The sequence below is a fragment of the Malaclemys terrapin genome, chromosome 6, assembly GCF_027887155.1.
Source record: "Malaclemys terrapin pileata isolate rMalTer1 chromosome 6, rMalTer1.hap1, whole genome shotgun sequence".
Lineage (NCBI taxonomy): Eukaryota > Metazoa > Chordata > Testudines > Emydidae > Malaclemys > Malaclemys terrapin.
In genome coordinates, this window is record NC_071510.1 from 99,777,387 (window position 1) to 99,796,825 (window position 19,439).

The 19,439-nt window shown below is 43.4% G+C and overlaps 1 protein-coding gene across 3 annotated transcripts in view; it reads left to right on the top strand.

Moving 5' to 3' along the window:
* SLC38A9 (solute carrier family 38 member 9) overlaps positions 1 to 19,439 on the top strand; it is a 72,176-nt gene that overhangs the window by 32,128 nt on the left and 20,609 nt on the right. For all 3 annotated transcript variants that reach the window (XM_054032990.1, XM_054032989.1, XM_054032991.1), the window contains 3 exons: positions 6,125 to 6,325; positions 8,078 to 8,185; positions 14,786 to 14,892. In XM_054032990.1, the coding sequence (XP_053888965.1) occupies positions 6,125 to 6,325; positions 8,078 to 8,185; positions 14,786 to 14,892 (416 nt within the window). The remainder of the gene's footprint in view (positions 1 to 6,124; positions 6,326 to 8,077; positions 8,186 to 14,785; positions 14,893 to 19,439) is intronic.

Here is a 19,439-nt window from a genome sequence, read left to right on the forward strand (position 1 = left end):
AGACCCGAAGAAGGACTCTCTGTAAGCTTGATGGCGTATCTCTCTCACTAGTTAAGGAGGGAAATCCTGGAGCCTGGAGTTACCTGTAAGGACAGGAGAGGCTGAGGGAACGCTCCGCCCAGCTCTGCGAGCCTTTCATCATAAAACCCAAACTTATCTTGAATTTGAATGGGTTTTTGTACTCTGCAAATACTTTACACAGCCCTACACTGAAAAACCACACTAACTCTGGGTATGTCTAAACAGGCAGAGTTACAGCACCAGCAGTTACAGCGCCGCTCAGAGCGCTGAAGAGAAACCACTGTTGTGTGTTCACACTGTCAGCTGCCTGCACAATAGCATGTTCACACTTGCATCAGTATTCGCAGCAGTGCACTCTGGACAGCTATTCCACAGAGCATCTCTTCCTCTTCTGCTGCCAAGAGTTGTGGGAAGGCAGAGGGGGTCACAGGGGATCCTAGGTCCTGTCCCAATGCCCCATGATGCATTGCTTTGCATCCCAGCAATCCCTGTGCTTCAGTCCTCATTTGTCGCCGTCTTTCAATGGCTTTGTGTACTGCACCCTCTGCCTCTTTGGTCTTCAGGAATGGATTCCGCACAGTTGACCAATATGCTGCTTTCTCTGACCAACATGTCACAAGTGGCAGTGGAGTTATTCCCTAAACTGCAAAGGCACAAGGAGTGCAACATTGATCTCGCCACATGTAATAGCTACGACAAAAGATTGCTTGTGTCATTCACAGAGGTGCAGACCACAGTGGCTCCTGTGGTCCTATTGGGCTTGGGAAATAAGCACTGAGTGGTGGTATCACATAGTCATGCACGTCTGGGATGACAAGCAGAGGCTGCAGAACTTTTGGATGAGGAAAACTACTATGTGATGAGCTTGCCCCAGCCTTGCAGTGCAAGGACATGAGAATGAGAGCTGCCCTGTTGGAGAAGTGTGTGGCAATTGCACTGTGGAAACTGGCAACTCCAGACTGCTACCAACCGGTTGCTAACCAGTTTGGAGTGGGGAAAATCTACCGTTGGACTTGTGTTGACGGGAGTGTGCAGGGCTGATAACCACATCCTGCTCTGAAAGACCATGACTCTGGGCAATGTGCATGATATTGTGGATGGCTTTGCACAAATGGGCTTCCCTAACTGCAGAGGGGCGATAGATGGCACACATATTCCAGTTGTGGCACCCGACCACCTAGCCACCATGTACATTAATCGGAAGGTGTATTTCTCAATGGTTCTCCAGGCGCTTGTGGATCACTGTGGGCATTTCACGGACATTAACATAGGCTGGCCCGGAAAGGTGCATGATGCAGCTTCCTGAACAGGCCAAAAGAGGTGTGCAAGCAGGGACTTTCTTCCCAGACCAGAAGATTACCATAGGGGAAGTTGAAATTTTCATTGGGATTCTGAGAGACCCTGCCTACCCCTTAATGCTGTGGCTTATGAAGCCATACACATGGCACCTTGACAGCAGTAAGGAGTGGTTCAACAACAGGCTGAGCAAGTGCAGAACGGCTGTCGAGTGTGCTTTTGGCCATTTAAAGGCCCAGTGGTGCTGCCTATATGGGAGGCTGGACCTGGCTGATGACAATATTCCTATGCTTATAGCCGTGTGCTGTACGCTCCATAATATTTAAAGGGAAGGGTGAAAGCTTCAGCCGGGGTGGACCGCTGTGGCTCAGCACCTGGAGGCTGAATTTGAACAGCCAGTGACCAGGGTTATTAGAGGGGCACAGTGTGGGGCCATAAGGATCAGGGATGCCTTGAGGCAGCAATTTGAAGCTGAAAGCCACTAATATTTGTTGCTATGCTCAGGAGTGCAGTGCTTGTAATGCTAGGAGGTGATTGTGATTGGTGCAGATGATGCACTATCAAGGTGTAAGAAAATTGCCTGCTGCTTTGCAGGCTCTGTTTGCTTTCAATTAATGGAATAAAGAGAGCTTTCAAACCAAACAATTATTTTATTAAAAAACACAACCGGAGGGGGGAGAGAGACAAACAAAAAAACACATCAGCACTGTGGGGGATGGGAGAAGGGAGGGTCCCAGGAGGAGGTGGGGTCCTGGGTTGGTTAAAGATTTGTGTATGTCCAGGTATCCTATGCAGCCTTGTCCTTTGGAGTACAGTGCAGTGGGTACTGTACTTCAGCAGGGCTAAACTGCAGAGGAACAGGTGTTGAGTGCAGTGGGTACTGGGAGTACGGGGTAGGAGTGGAATGCAGCAGGTACAGACTGTAGCCAGGAGGTTGATCAGAGTGTGTGGGCAGTGTGGGTGGGGGTGGGGCACCTGGGAAAGAGTTTTGTGACAGTGGCTGCAGGGGAGGGTGGGCGCAGAGCTGCCCAGTTTGCAGTGTCAGTAGCGCCTGGAGCGTGTCCACTTGGCGCTCCATAGCATTTAAGAGCCACTCCGTGGCTTGGTTCTGACGCTTCGCATTCTCTTCTCACTGTCCCATTACTCCTTCAATTCTTGCGGTGGTGTTGGTGTTGGTGTTTTTGTTTTTTTTTTTTTGGCCGCAGAGTGCATCATGACCTCATGCAGAAAGTCTCTTTAGTTCTTAGTGGCCACTTTCTAATTCTGTTCAGCTGGTGATAACAAAGAGGGAGGCTGGGCTCCCAAGGTCATATCTGTAAAGCCAAAATGCAACATTTTACAGAAGCAGTATTGTTTGCAACACACAGACCACTGATTTAAAACACAGCCACTATTCACATACCTGTCACTAACTGGCTGACCCCAGGCAAGCACACATGAGCCACAAGACCCCCAAAATGGTGAGTAACCGCAGGGGCAGGGGAAATCAGTGTTCCAGGAATGTATTGTACACTGGGCACGTCGCTCTTGGGGAGAGCCAGCACTGTAGGGGGTGCCTTATAATCATTCCTGTCCCCACATTTTCCACAGGCTGTGTTCATTAGGGAAGATACCTCGCTGCTGAGGGTGAGCGGGGAATCAAGGGAGGGTCTTCTCCAAGACTGCAGCTTCTACCCTGGCCCTTGTACGGCTTGCCTGTGTACAGCAATGGTCCCACCCCACAGTGACAGCAGAGAGGCACAGGAAAGTTACCCTTAACGGGGCAAGAAACAAAGCAGCTCTCCCAAAGAACCTGCGGCAGCAGATTGTCCAGTATCTCCATGAGAGTCAATCTGGGAAGTGGCCTGAGGCACTCAGGGGCTCCGTTACCTACAGTCCCTGCCAGCCAGGTTACCCACTACTATTGCTGCCACCCTGGTTGCTCCTGCACTTTCTCTCACTATTGCCACACCTTTTCCCCATTCAGATCCAGCAGGAGGTGCAGCCAGAGGAGAGGCAGACATTCTGTCAGGCTGCCTGAAGCCATGTGCCACAATCTTCTCCAGTGACCAAAAAATGCAACTGCAGCTTCTGCAGGCAGGCAGGACAGGGCTGTCAGATGCTTGAATGTCACTTGGAAGCCCCGAATACTTCTGCTTAACAGAAAGGGATCAAATCAGTAGGGACAAAAGCATTTTTCAAGGGGTTGTGAAACAATGGAGAGAAAACCAATTAGAAAACAGTAATTAAAATTACTCTGTCGCTTTAAATTTCAGGAAAAGTCAAAATACTGTCTAAAGTTTTTTGTCTTTAGGTTATTGTAACCTGGCAGGCGTGTTGCTAGCGTGGGAGGAAGAGATTAACAGGGTACAAAGCATTATGAAGTACAAAGGTATAAATGGAGACTAGGAGAACATTAGGACAGGTTCATATTTCAACATATAAGACAGGAATTGCTATTTACATTTTCCCACACAAAGCCCCAAGTACACTCCATAAGTTAAAATGTAAACATTTTAAGGGCCTCCTATTCTAGGTGTCTCCTCCTCCCTAATGTTTAGTGGCTGTGGTTGGTACACCAACAATATGACACTGTAAATTGTTAATTCAGGAGTTTTAGAACATAGGGTTACCATTCGTCCGGATTTACCCGGACATGTCCTCCTTTTTGTGCTAAAAATAGCGTCCGGGGGGAATTTGTAAAGCACTCACAATGTCCGGGATTTCCCCCTCCCCCGGCACAGCAGAGCGAGCGGCTGGGAGGGCTGCAGGAAAGTCCCGGGCTGGACTCCGGAGCAGCTGGAGAGGAGCTCCGCCCTGCATTCTGAGCAAGTGTCTCAGCACAAAGTGCAGCCCTCCCCTTTTGCAACTGGGAGCGGTTTCTGCCATGCAGGGTAGCAAAACGGGAGCGAGAGCACTTTGTGCTGATACAAGGGCAGCTCTCCCCTGCAACCCGGTCCGGACCAGGGACCAGGTTTTGTTGTGCAGGGCCAGGGACCGGGTTTTGTTGTGCTGGGGAGCTCAGCCACGTGTCCGGCTCGCACAGAGCCCAACACCCTGTTCTGAGCAGCAGGGTAAGGGGGGGCAGGAGAAGGGGCAGGGAGGTTCTGGAGGGGGCAGTCAAGAAACGGGGGGGGGGGCTTTTTGGGGTGAGTGGAGAAAGTTTTGGGCAGTCAGGGTACAGGTAGGGGGTAGGGTCCTGGTGGGCAGTTGGGGGGGGGGGTCTTAGGAGGGGGCAGTTAGGGGACAAGGAACAGGGAGTCTTAGGTAGGGGGTGGGGTTCTGGAGGGCAGTTAGGAGCAGGGGTCCCAGGAGGGGGCAGTCAGGGGACAAGGAGCGGGGGGGGTAGGGGGCTGGGAGTTCTGGGGGGGAGCTGTCAGGGGGCAGGGGTGGGGAGAGGGATCGGAGCAGTCAGGGGACAGGGAGCAGAGGGGTTTAGATGGGTTGGGAGTTCTGGGGGGGGCTGTCAGGGGGCAGGAGTGCGGAGAGGGATCGGAGCAGTCAGGGGACAGGGAGCAGAGGGGTTTAGATGGGTTGGGAGTTCTGGGGGGGGCTGTCAGGGGGTGGGGAGTGGTTGGATGGGGCGTGGGAGTCCCAGGGGTCTGTCTGGGGGTGGGGGTGTGGATAAAGGTTGGGGCAGTCAGGGGACAAGAGGCAGGGAGGCTTAGATAGTCCTGGGGGGCAGTTAGGGGCAGGGGTCCCAGGAGGGGGTAGTCAGGGGACAAGGAACGGGGGGAGGGTTGGGAGGTCAGGGGGGGCGGGAAGTGGGAGGGGCAGGGGCGGGGCTAGGGCGGGGCTCCTCCCGTCCTCTTTTTTGCTCGCTGAAATATGGTAACCCTATAGAACAGCCACTGATTATTTGCTCTGAGATGTGCACAAAACCATGTGTACACTACTATTAATGCAGGCACCCATGCACCCAGCTTACATGCACAGCCAGATATGTTCACTTATGCATTCAGATGTTCATTCAGCCATGTATTTGCTCATATGCACAGAGGCAGTTTTGCAGATACTGCTATGTGTGCATGCACTGCAGCACAGGCAAGCTGCTCAGACATAGACCCACACAAAGGTACACATGTATGCACAATGGAGTAAACACAGCTACATGCACACACATGCATACAGACAGCTATGCACGCATGTCCTGTATCCATGCCCTTGGATGTTGATCCTGTGCATCAGTCCGCTCAGACTGCAGGCTAGTTGGTATTGTATAGCCTCACATTCAGCTGTTAAGTTATGTCAACTCTCTGCACTCAGTGCTGAGGTGAAGGTGGTACCAGCTGAGAGTGCAGGGAGAACAGGGTATGGCCCAGCAGTGAAAACTTAGGCTATGTCTGCACTTGAAGCTGGGGGAGTGATTCCCAGCTCACATAGACATGCTCATACTAGTTCTCATCAAGCTAGTATGCTAAAAATAGTAGTGTAGCCATGATATCACGGGCAGTGGCAGCACAGGCCAACTGCTCCAAGTACACCCCTACGAAGTCTAGTGGGTTTAGGCTCAGGGTAATTAGCCTGTGCCACTCCTTGCTGCTGCACATGCTATAGGGGCTACGCTACTGTGTTTAATGCCCCAGCACAAATATGTTCTGTTCAAGCTGGGAATCACACCTCCAGCTCCAAGCATAATGTAGACTTAGTGGTGGGCCCTAATGGATGGAGGGAAGCAGACGAGCAGCAGCTGAGCTGCCAGAGTGGTGCTTCTGAGTGCTCCTAGGCTCCAGTGGTAAACTTACTCCCTGGGAGATTTAGGTACCGAATCTGTTGATTCATTGCATAGCTTTTGTGTAAACAAAGCCCTGTTTGTTTGTTCTTACAGTCATCTGTCCAGGTACTGCCAATGAGGATCAACCGGGCAACAAAAGTGGGCTCTTTCCTTTTGTCAACAACAACACAAGTTTTGAGCTGTTTGAGGAGTGGTGGAGCAAATCACGAACTGTACCATTTTATCTGATTGTTGTTGTTCTGCCCCTTCTAAATCTTAAGTCTCCCTCTTTCTTTGCTAAGTTTAACATCCTAGGTAGGTAATAACATTCCTGGATTGTTCGTTTATTATTGATAAAATACATAGCAAATACAGCGAAACCTGTAGTAATGACCCCACTTCCAGTGGCTAACTCCTTGTCTTAAGCAAACTCTTTGAAATATCTCCAAGGTTTCCAGTACTGTTTTGTTTGTTTGATCTCTAGTGAATGATCAGCCTCTGCAAGGGAGTTGGGTATTGCTGCTCCCTTGGGTAACCCTTTAAATAGGTTTCATTGTTTTTAGAGTAAATATTAAGTGGTTAAATATACTGTTCTTATTAGTGTTCTACATAGAAAATAATATCCGCACAACAGCATTCAGCAGAATCTCAACCCTCCCTTGTGTTTATGCCTGGAAATGGTCTTCCATTATCTCATTGTCAATTATTTAACAATTCAAAACTAATACGATATAGAATACTAAACTGAAACTGCTTATAAAGCATTACGTATAATAATTCATGGTGTAATGCATTAGCCTTTCAGTATTGGCTTTATTTTTAAGCCCCAAGGAGAGCTACAAGCTAAGGCTGAAGAAAATTGTTGTAGATTTTAATTTTTGAATGCTTATAAGTCAGCAAATTGACAGTTTATTTATTTATTTATTTATTTAGACATACAGAAACCTAGGCCAGTTTAGAACATTAGGAGATTGTGCAGTATGTTAGCTTTTAAATTGATCTTCATGTTCAGAACTACTTATTGATTCACTGAATATAAAGAACAATTCCCTTCATTTATTTTGTTACCTTGAAGATAGTTCTCAACTGAAATCCTGTCTCTCCCCCCAGCCTGTTTTCTAAACTATATAAATCCTGCACTTTTTCCCCCCCACATATATTTATAAGCTTTTCTCTGATGCTCATCACTGTAGCATCAGGGTACATCCCAATTTTATAGCATTAAAATAAATGGACAGATTATCTTTGTCTCTGAATAATTATTATTGCCCTTCTTTATAATTTTCTGGGTTTCTTTCCCTCTATTCTTAAACTGTGGGGGCCAGAACTGCACACTCGCTCATGCAGTTGTAGTCAGACTAAGGCTGTAGACTTGGTATTGTTACCCATCTCTGATTTTATATGTGATCCTCTGTGTGTCCATGGGAGCATAATTGTGGGTTTAGTATGACTCCTGGGAATGATTTAATAAAATGTGGATCCTGTCATGTCTAGGTTGCTAGCTCAGATGAGGTATAAGTCAGAAGTGACCAAAGGTCACTGCAGCTAGTGTTAATCCTGGTCTTACTGGAGAGTTCACAGTTGCAGTTTGCACTAATTGGCATCTTGGTGAATTATTTCACCCAAAAGGCCAACAACTAAATGGGTATGGAGAACTACTTTGCACTACTAGTGATAGTCCCTGCACGTATGCTAGAGGAAGTTGATTAGGAATCTCATTCTTCTGCTGCCCATGCTCAACCAGTGCTGTGGATAATTGGAGACATTAGTTTCCTAGGTTATTAATCCAGCACCTGTCAAGGGAACTAGACTCCATTAAAATTTAAATAAATGGATGTAGTGCAGCAGCTCACTCCCTCTTTACAAGGAGAAAAGGGAATTTGGGATCACAGAACTAGTGTTAAAAAATTGGGATTGTCCTGCAGTCTTCAGGATGACTAGCACCCCAATTTCTTTGGGCTGGTGGCAACTAACTAGAGGGACCAATGTAGAATGGAGCATAAATAATTTTCTATCACAATTTATCCTGATGATGATGATGGATGATTGTCTCTCTTGTGTATGTAGGTACCGTTTCAGTTGTCTACTTAGTTTTTCTTGTTACTCTGAAGGCTGCACATCTGGGATTCCATTTAGAATTCAACTGGTTTACAGCTAATGATTTTTTTGTACCAGGTAAGATATCGAAAATTAAAAGCACAATATCCATGCTTAAAATTAATCACTGTTTAATCTTTAATTTTTATCCTCCCAACATCCCTGTGAGGTACGATAGGTAAGTAAATGTTGTTTTCTGCTAATGCCTCCGGAGGGTCTGAGGAAGACTGCGCTTATTAGTGCCTCCTGAAAGTTGAGAGACAAAGGTACAGGGAACCCCTTTCTTCCTCCTTCCCAGTTCTCCTACGCAGGAGATAGTAATAACATTGCTGCCTGGGGTCCAGAAACACAGGGTTGAAGGCTAGTCATTGCCTGGTACCTCCATTATGCACCAGCTCAGAGAAAACTTGTCTGTGGATAGGCAAGGTGAGGCCATGATCCCATCCCTCCCGGCACCTTCTTCCATGTTTCACTATTAAAGTAGTACTCACGATAGACAAACCTAAGAGAGATTGATTTATAAAGTGTAGCAAGTACTCCCCTAAGTTCTTATATGCTACCCATCACCATGTGTCCAAGTGCACCTCACACCTACTCCCCACTTTCTCATGGTCCTCAACCCATAATTTAGCCCTTTATTTTTAAACTCCCATTAACAGTCATACACCTTTCTCTGTCTCTTCTTGGCAGCATTGGTTGCCAATTGTTTAAGGGATATTACAGGCCAATATATGGGGTGTCACAAACACAAGAACTTATTGCCACTGGATGAATTGGGTAGGAGGATAATCCATAAAAGAGAAACAACTTCTGTTTCTTTTCTTTCTTGTGGAAGACTTGGGAAGAGACACTAAAGTCATCCCCCTCTTTACAAGAGGCAGCATTACATTGGAGCTCTGAAGAGATGTATGCCTATAGTATCTAATTAGATCGTTCTGACTTCATCTGGGAATAGGGGAGTAATTTTGCCCTTCATTAATATTTAATTACTAACTCAAGCATAATGTGAAGCTCTGGGACATTCATCCATCTGGTATGTTTGGTTTCCCTTGTGGGTTTCCATCTTCTATTGCTTTTCAGAAGGAAAAAAAATGTAGGTTTCCCAGTCATGATACAAGTTACAACAACAGCTTTACAAATGTGACACTGGCTATTGTTACGACAAAGAACAATGACCTGAAGAAGACAACTAGGATAATCAAATATGTGAAGAAATTTTAAATGGATATAGTAAAATAAGAGGACTAGAAGGTGGATGGTTCCACAAATGATGGGCAGTGGTGGAATCTGTCTAATCAGTGAAGTTAAATGGCCACCATTGCCACAGAGTGTCACTCACTTCCTCCATTAGGATGTTGATTAGGATCTATTAGAGATCAGTCAAAAAGCCACAATCGAGGAAGAAGACTCTGTATTTTTTTTTTGTTTGTTTTTAAAAAACCTGGTTTAGAGGGGAAGTGAGGGCAACTACAAAAATATAGAAGAAATGGAAGAAAGGGGAAGCTGATAATAAGGAATATAAATTAGAAGTTAGGAATTGTAGAAAATTGATAAGGGACGCATGGAGAAATCTATGGCCAGCAAAGTTATGGACAGTAAGAAGTACTTAAAATTCTTTTTGTTCCTAACATACTTAACAATGGTATTGGTCCATTACTAGATGGAAATTACAGAATTATCAATAATATTGAAGAAAAGGCAGAAGTGTTCAATAAATATTTCTGTTCTGTAATTAGAAAATCAACAGATGATGTAGACATGTCATATATGATGATTATACTCTTTTCATTCCACTAGTTTCTCAGGAGGATGCTAAATAGCAGCTACTGAAATTAGACTTTTTTAAATCAGCAGGTCCAGAGAATTTGTGTCCAAGGGTTTTAAAAGATTTGCTTAAGATCTCTCTGGACCATTAATGCTGATTTGTCAAGAAGTCTTGGAACACTGGGGAGTTCCAGAAGTCTGATAGAAAACTAATGTTTTGCCAGTATTTAAAAAGCATAAATGGGATGACCTGGTTAACTATAGGCCTGACAGTCTCACATAGGTCCCTGGCAAGATATTAGAATGGTTGATACAGGACTCAATTAATAAAGAATTAAAGGAGGGCAATGTAATTGATGCCAATTAACATGACTTTATGGAAAACAGATCCTGTCAAACTAACTTGATCTCTTTTGTAATCTCAAAAAAAAAAGTTTCATTGATAAAGCTAACCATGCTGATGTAATATACTTAGACTTCTACAAGGCGTTTGACTTGATACCACATGATATTTTGATTAAAACAAAAAAAAAAAAAAAAAAACTAGAACAGTATAAAACTAGCCTGTCATATATTAAATGGATTAAAAGTTGGCTGATGTGTCTCAAGATGTAATTGCAAATGGAGAATCATCCTTGAGCAGGTGTGTTTCTAGTAGGCTCCCGCAGGGATCTGTTCTTGTCCCTATGCTATTTAACGTTTTTATCAATGACCTGGAAGAAAATGTGAAAATGTCACTGATAAAGTTTTTTTCACTTGACACAAATTGGGGAAGTGGTAAATAATGAAGACAGGTCACTAATACAGAGCTATCTGGATTGCTTCATATGCTGAGTGCAAGCAAACACTATGCATTTAATATGGCTAAATGTATACATCTGAGGGGAAAAATGTAGGCCATATTTACAGAATGGGGGACTCTCTCCTGGAAAGCAGTGACTTTGAACAAGATTTTTTGGGGTTGTGGTGGATAGTCAACTGAACACGAGCTCCTTGTGCAATGCTGTGGCCAAAAGGGCTAATGCGATCATGGCTGCATAAACAGGGGAATCTCAGGTAGTAGTAGATAGAGGTTTATTTTTTCTATGTAATTGGCATTGGTGTGACTGCTGCTGAAATACTGTGTCCAGTTCAGGTGTCCACAAATAAGGAAGAAGGTTGATAAATTGGAGGAGGTTTAGAGAAGAGCCATGAGAATTATTAAGGCTTAGAAAACATTCCTTAGTGATAGACTCCAGGTGCTCTGTCTATTTAGCTTAACAAAGAGAAAGTGTGACTTGATTACAGTGTACAAGTACCTACAATGGGAACAAATATTTGCTATTGGGGGTTTTCAGACTAGCAGAGAAAGGGTATAACGTGATCCAAGTTAGAAATAAGGTGTAAGTTTTTAACACTGAGTAATCAATCCATTGGAACAATTTACCAACAGTTGTGGTTGATTCTCCATCACGGTCAGTTTTTAAATCCTGATCTGCTCTAGAAGTTTATTTTGGGCAAGTTCTATGGTGTGGGTGTGTGGCTTGGTCTATCTCTGATGGGGGTGAGGTCTCCTGGGCAGCTACAGGTAGAAGCAGGGCCGGCTCCAGGCAGCAGCCCACCAAGCATGTGCTTGGGGCGGCATGGCAGGGCCCCGGCCGGGCTCGCCGCCCTCCCCCCGGCGCTCTGGCCGCCTGGGAGAGCGGAGAGCCCCGGCTGGGCTCGGTGCTCTCCCCTGCTACGCTGATGGAGGAGGGGGCGTGGGGCGTGGCAGGTGGCTTTTTTGCCTAGGGCGGCAAAAAAGCCAGAGCCGGCCCTGGGTAGAAGTGGGAGTCTTTTGTAGCTATAAGTTATTGGGCATCTAGCACCCAACAGGCCCTGAGCTAGTGAACCAATTTATCTGTGGTGAGACACTCTGCATAGAGGGGGATTAATGAATAGGCAAATGCTTCTAGAAAATACATACTTGCCAGTAAAAGCCAAATAAAATCACTATATTAATTTTACTGTAACATAAGGAAATAAATGTTTGCCATTACCCAGAAGGACAGCTTGACACCATGGGCTGTATTTCCATGAAATCTGCTACAAACTTCTCTGGAATGTTTTTACAGCTACATTAGCTGACTCATTGCTGGAGGTGATGAGTCTTGCAAAGAAAGCTGAAATAAGATAGACATTATCTGAATATACTTCTCTACCACAGTACAGTATTATGTAGATATTACACAGCCACAGTTGTGTGGTGGTGTTTTTTCGGGGGAGGAGGGAGGATTGTGCGTGGATTTAGTTTCGTTAAACTCAAATTGCACTGGTGTAGAAGGTGAGAAACTAGACCTCCTGGCCAATGTGTTCTGTGTATTCCTGGCTAAGAATACTGCTCTAAAATCAGTTTTCCAGCTAGTACCTAACCTGATTTTTGTTTAACGTTTTAATGAATGGAGGTCAGTGGTGCCTGTTCTTGCAAAGAGGACCTCAGTACCAGGCAACAAGGGGGAATATGGATAAAGTAGTTCCTTTATCTCAGCCAAAATAACTTTCCTTTCTGGTTACAACACTCATCTCAGAGGCAGTAAATTCTTGCTGGGTACAGCTGTACACAAGACCAGAACATATGCCTTTAGGGTGTACAAAGTGCAAGAATGTGGTTGGTAAGTCCCTAAGGATCCTACTGGGTTACTGATCTCGACATTCTGAGATCATCAACACACAGTGTCATGTCCGTGCTATCTAACCTTCTCTCTAAATGCAGCAGAGGGAGAGGACTGGGAATGAAGAGGAGTATTTTAGGGACAAGCCAGTTAGTTTTATTTGTTGTAACAATTTCCACTCCAAGCATTTGATGCCTAACCTCTATAATAATGACATACCTCTGATAGTATAGCATTATTTCCACTGACCGATGGAATTCACAGTATCTTGCTAGCCTGGGGCACTCAGAGTCAGTTAATGAGACAAAAAGGTTGTCTTTGCTCTGATGAATGACTTGTATAGGCAGGGTGGACTGCTATCCACACATCCAGAAGTTAGGACTTGGAACCTGGGAGCTTTTCCCTTGCCAAAATCCTATAGTAATATGTGTGATTAAATTAAGTCCTAAAATAATTGGTTTCCAGCTAATGGTTGGTTGGTTTCCAGCTAGCTAATGAAATTAAGAATGATGAAGTGCTACGGTTGGCTGCTTCTTGACAGTCTCTGCCCTAGTCTACGATTTAAGTTAAGCAACTTCAGCTACTTAGATCTACTCACTGCAGTGTCTTCACTGTGGTGAGTCGACTGCTGCCACTCCCCCGTCAACTCTGCCTGCGCCTCTCACGGTGGTGGAGTACAGGAGTCGACGTGAGAGCGCTCTGGGGTCGATTTAGCGCGTCTAAACGCGATAAATCAACCCCTGTTGGATTGATCGCTGCCCGCCAATCCGGCGGGTAGTATAGACATAGAGGCTAGGGTTACAACTGGATACACCAAACACATTTTTATCGGGAGCTCAACTAAAATACGGGCCCCTGCCCCCTCTCTCCAAGAAACCCCAAACTGAACTTTGTCTGACAACATTGTTTGATTTTTTTTTTGAATTGCACCAGCAAACAGTCTCAGAATGTTCAGAGTATTCATGAATATCCAGACAGGTCCAAAAAAGTTAATCTCCAAGCTTGCTGAATAGTCTGGTTGTGAACAAAACTCAAGCAAACATACCCCAAGGCTACTAACCAGCAGTAATGTGAAACTAGACTGGTTTCAAGTGTACTTGAGGTTCAGACCCAATGTTCTATTAAGCAGCCTTGGCATAGATTGATTTACAGCAACGCATAGTGCTGTATGTCATCATAAGCTGTTATAATTATGTCTTCAAGATGACCAGTATGCCAAAGATATAGCCAGACTTACGTATGTAGAACATGTATTTATGAGATATACAGCATAGCTTCAGCTGATGTCACTATGGTGGGAAGGATACAACACAGAGTAATGAGTGATTATTAGTGGGGAACTAAGCCTAAAGTGAGACTTCTTTTTTTTTTTTTTTTTTCCCTCCTCTTTCAGTTAGCATTGGTACAACTTCAATGCTAATAAGATATTAAGGAAAGACGGTGAAACCAGCATAACGCCCTAGAGATACACAAGTGCTCTATTACTTTAGACCAGCTATCTCTTTGCTAGTACTTTGGTACTACCTGCCAAAATGGTGCTTAATGATGTTCTAGCATAAGCAAATTAACACTCCTGGCCTAGTATCAGCATTCCCAGAAGTACTGTCTATTGGATAGAACACTTCTGAGAATGACGCTAAAAGCAGCAGTGCTGTTTTTCGGGGGGTAAAGACATTGGTTGGCTGGTGCCCCTTATAGTCTGCCATTTAAAGGGCAGTCGAGATGGTATCTTGAGGCTTTCCTAATCCTTTATTTTGTAAGCAATCATTTGAATCCCCTTTCTTGTAAACAGCAATAGCTATGTCCCTTGTCCTCCTAAAGTGAGGGTCAGAAGTCTCCTCAGAGTTCGACTCTGGTGATGCGCTCTGGATTAGTCAACAAGAGTCTATCACACAGCAAAAAGCTTTTCCTGTCCTCCTCCCCCTGCTGGTACACATGCAGTGTCTCCAAAACTGGTTGCCCCATCAAGGCATTGGGATGTTCATGAACTGCAGTGTTGAGAAGCAGAAAAGTTTATGTTGTTCAAATCATGGAATAACAAGACCTCTAAGTACTGGGAGTTAGTAAGAAACTTTCCCTGAGAGCAGTTTTTTTTGCTCTTTCTGCTGAAGCATCTGGAATTGGTTGCTGTCTGAGACAAGATACTGAACCAAATGGACTGGCCTGGTCCAGAATAGCAATTCCTAACATCTAGAAATAAATTTTGAGTGTCACTTTGACAGCTGTTGTTTATTTCCCTGATGCAAATATAAAAACTAATTTTTATTTTCTTTTGTTTTCCTAGAGTTTAGAATTCAGTTTCCTCAGCTCACAGGGGTCCTGACGCTTGCTTTCTTCATTCATAACTGTGTTATCACTCTCCTTAAGAATAACAAGAACCAGGAAAACAATGTAAGTAACTTAATGAGAAATCGTTGGTTTAGATTTAAAGATGGTAGGCCACGCTAATGTTTTTCTGGATGGACATCTCTCAAAATTGATCCGGAAGCTGTAGCAGGTGCAGAACACTTAACTGAAAAGGCAAGAGACATCTGAGTGAGGGAGTCATTTATACCGGGTTTCCACTGGCTGCTGGTGCACCAAAAGTGCATATAAATAATTTACACTCCAGTTGCCCATTCCAAGAGCTATTTATCCAAAAATTGTAGTTATTAGAATCCACAGTATGCCCCCCTTTAGCCTTGTGTTAGTTAATAACTTCTCAATTATTGTCTTAGCATTACATTAATACACCTCTACGCGACCTGATATAACACAAATTCGGATATAATGCAGTAAAGCAGTGCTCCGTGGGGGCGGGGCTGTGTACTCCGGTGGATCAAAGAAAGTTCGATATAACGTGGTAAGATTTTTTTGGTTCCCGAGGACAGCGTTATATCAGGGTAGAGGTGTACAGTGTAATTAGCATTTATTAATACAAAGCTGTTTGTTAGTGATAACAGATTCTCTTAGAGGCTTGTTAATTGAGACGGTATTAGCAAGTAATTAACTAATATAGAGAGAACTGGGGGGCACCCTGGATTCGGATAACTAGGATTTCTATATCCGTGACACTGCAGCTCAAAATAGCACTTCTGTATATCCAAACACCTGGTTCTCCAAACACTTTGGCTGTCCCCCAGGCCGTTTGGATAAATGGAAGTGTACTGTAACTCAAATGTAATCAGGCTTTTCAAACTTACTTGCTGTCAAATTGACAACAAACTTGCCAAATTTCAGCCAAGAAGGTGAAGTTTGAAGCTGTAAAGGCTCTGAAAATGACCATTTAAAGCAAAAACACTTGAGCAGCCTTAACTATTGGGTTTGTTTAGTTTAGAAAAGAGAAGACTGAGAGGGGACAGGATAGCAGTTTTCAGGTATCTAAAAGGGTGTCATAAGGAGGAGGGAGAAAACTTGTTCACCTTAGTCTCTAAGGATAGAACAAGAAGCAATGGGTTTAAACTGCAGCAAAGGAGGTTTAGGTTGGACATTAGGAAAAAGTTCCTAACTGTCAGGGTGGTTAAACACTGGAATAAATTGCCTAGGGAGGTTGTGGAACCCCCATCTCAGGAGATATTTAAGAGTAGGTTTGATAAATGTCTATCAGGGATGGTCTAGACCGTATTTGGTCCTGCCATGAGGGCAGGAGACTGGACTCGATGACCTCTCGAGGTCCCTTCCAGTCCTAGAATCTATGAAAATCTATAATTATTACTATGCCTAGGGGGCTCAACTATAATATTCAGATCTAGATCCAACTTTTCCCAGAATTTAGATGTGTTCAGATTCAGGGTTCCAGTCCAGGCTTATCAAGATCTTCAATGAAAATGTAATTAGCCTTACATCACAAAGTAGATAAATGTTCAACTGTGGTTGAACCTCTGACTTGACAACTCAAAAGTGAGGCTTAAACTGTCCCTAGATGTATATGATACACAATAAAATCACCCACTATTTAATGATCCTGTCAGTAACTTCTTAGGCATGTTGTGGTAAGTCAAGAATGGATGACCAAAAAGCGAACTTCTGTTTGGAAAGCATCTAGCATGTTATGGGCACTACTGAAAATAGATTAATAGGGCTGTCAAGCGATTTAAAAAATTAATCACACTGTTCAACAAGAATATAATACCATTTATTTAAATATTTTTGGATGTTTTCTAAGTTTTCAAATATATTGATTTCAATTACAACACCAAATACAAAGTGTACAGTGCTCCCTTTATATTTTTGATTACAAGTGTTTGCACTCTAAAAAAACCAAAGAAATAGTATTTTTCAATTAATCTAATACAAGTACTGTAGCACAATCTCTTAACATGAAAGTTGAACTTACAAATGTAGAATAATGTACAAAAATAAGTGCATTCTAAAATAAAATATAAAACTTTAGAGCCTACAAAGTCCACTCAGCCCTACTTCTTGGGTCAGCCAATCGCTCAGATAAACAAGGTTGTTTACATTTGCAGGAGATAATGCTACCCGCTTCTTGTTTACAGTGTCACCTGAAAGCAATAACATGCATTCTCATGACACTATTGTAGGCGGCATCACAAGATATTTACGTGCCAGATGCTCTAAAGATTCATATCTCTTCATGCTTCAACCACCATTCCAGGGGACATGTGTCCATGCTGATAATGGGTTGTGCTTGATAACAATCCAAAGCAGTGTGGACCGACGCACATTCATTTTCATTATCTGAGTCAGATGCCACCAGCAGAAGGTTGATTTTCTTTTTTTGGTGGTTCGGATTCTGTAGTTTCTGCATCTGAGTGTTGCTCTTTTAAGACTTCTGAAAGCATGCTCCACTCCTCGTCCCTCTCAGATTTTGGAAGGCATTTCAGATTCTTAAACCTTGGATCGAGTGCTGTAGCTATCTTTAGAAATCTCACATTGATACGTTCTTTGCGTTTTTGTCAAATCTGCAGTGAAAGTGATCTTAAAATGAACATGTGCTGGGTCATCATCCGAGACTGCTATAACGTGAAATATATTGCAGAATGCAGGTAAAACAGAGCAGGGGACACACAATTCTCCCCCAAGAAGTTCAGTCACAAACTTAATTAACCCCCTTTTTTTTACGGGCATCATCAGCATGGAAGCATGTCCTCTGGAATGGTGGCCGAAGAATGAAGGGGCATATGAATGTTTACCATATCTGGCACATAAATACCTTGCAATGCTGGCTTAAAGTGCCATGCAAACACCTATTCTCACTTTCTGGTGACATTGTAAATAAGAAGAGGGCAGCATTATCTCTGTAAATATAAACAAACTTGTTTGTCTTAGCGATTGGCTGAACAAGAAGTAGGACTGAGTGGACTTGTAGGTTCTGAAGTTTTACATTGTTTTGTTTTTGGGTGCAGTTATGTAACAACAAAAAAACTACAGTTGTAAGTTGCACTTTCCCAATAAAGAGATCACACTACAGTACTTGTATGAGGTGAATTGAAAAATACTATTTCTTTTATCATTTTTAAACTGCAAATATTTGTAATAAAAAATATACACTTTGATTTCAATTACAACACCGACTACAATACATATGAAAATGTAGAAAAACATCCAAAACATGTAATACATTTCAATTGGTATTCTATTGTTTAACAGTGTGATTAAAACTGCGATTAATTGTGATTTGATTTTTTTTATCGCAATTCATTTTTTTGAGTTAATTGTGTAAGTTAACTGCAATTAATTGACAGCCCTATAAATTGAGGATTGGGCCCTGGAGAAGGAAACTTGCTGAGCTTTCTCACATTGTTTGTTTTCTTATGGAAAGAAGCAAGATTTCTCCGCCCATCACCAAGAGAAATGCAGTAATTTTGGCCAGCCAACACTGTGGATCACTTAGGAAACCAGAGTCGTCTGTGTGGAGGAGGCCTGATGCCTTCACACCAGCTTCAAGGCCTCTTCTGTGATTTTCCTCACTCACTGACAGTGAAGCTCTGCTTGCTTCCTCTGCTGACAGCAGCATCTGGAATCCCTTCTTTGACTATATAATAAAGCAGGGACTGTATTAAGTTTTCTCCATGGGGTTTGAGGAGGAGAAAGTGGGGAGGAGAGGGAAAGGGTGTGTATACAGACCAGCCACCACATTGATCTCAGACCCCCTCCCCCAGGACTATTCTAGGGCTCCTGGGAAGTGGTGAAACAGCACATAGTGGAGGTGACTGATGCCCCGCCTTTCATTTATGTTGTGGAGGATGTGCAGTTGGAACCCATCACCACGCATGGATTTCAGGGGCATGATCTGGCCCAGAATTTCTCCCTAGGTTAAAAATGTCCTTGCTTGTATAAGGAAAAACAACTGAAAACTAGAGAGGATCTTCCAGATATGTTACTAAAAAGATAGGGTTCCACTGGTGTCATGCACACTGGCTTGATTCTTCTTGGGTACTCAGTTGGTAGTGTGTGGATTTTTATTAAAGAAAAAGACATAGTATTTGACTAGAAGAAAAATGCGTACATACATGGACTTTGTGAACAGATATAAGCGGGGAAAAGTAGGACAAATTTGCAGGCCTACTAATCCTGATCATGTCGCTATAAGTCCTAGTAAAATGAGGTCCATGTGTCAAAAGTGTTACCTGTAATCCTTTAAGAAGCTGATTACTAGCATCATCTGAACAAATCGTTAGGTAAGTGGTAGTGAATGTCCTGGAGAAAGTATGCAGACAAATAATACAGAATCTAGCTACTTAATAACCAAAAACAAATGGTGTCCTAATGCAGTTCCAAAAGAGTGATTGATGTAGGAAATTAACCTTTTAAATAGCAACTACTGTATTAGGCTATTTTAATGTGTCAGTGAGTTCTGCAGCTTGGAAAATTTATTTCAAAAGTGGATGTGATTGCTTTTCCACTAATTAATATCCTTTGATATGTGAAATTTAATTTCACAAGTGTAGTCCACACAAATTTTACATGTATTAAATGTATATACATTTAGGTCA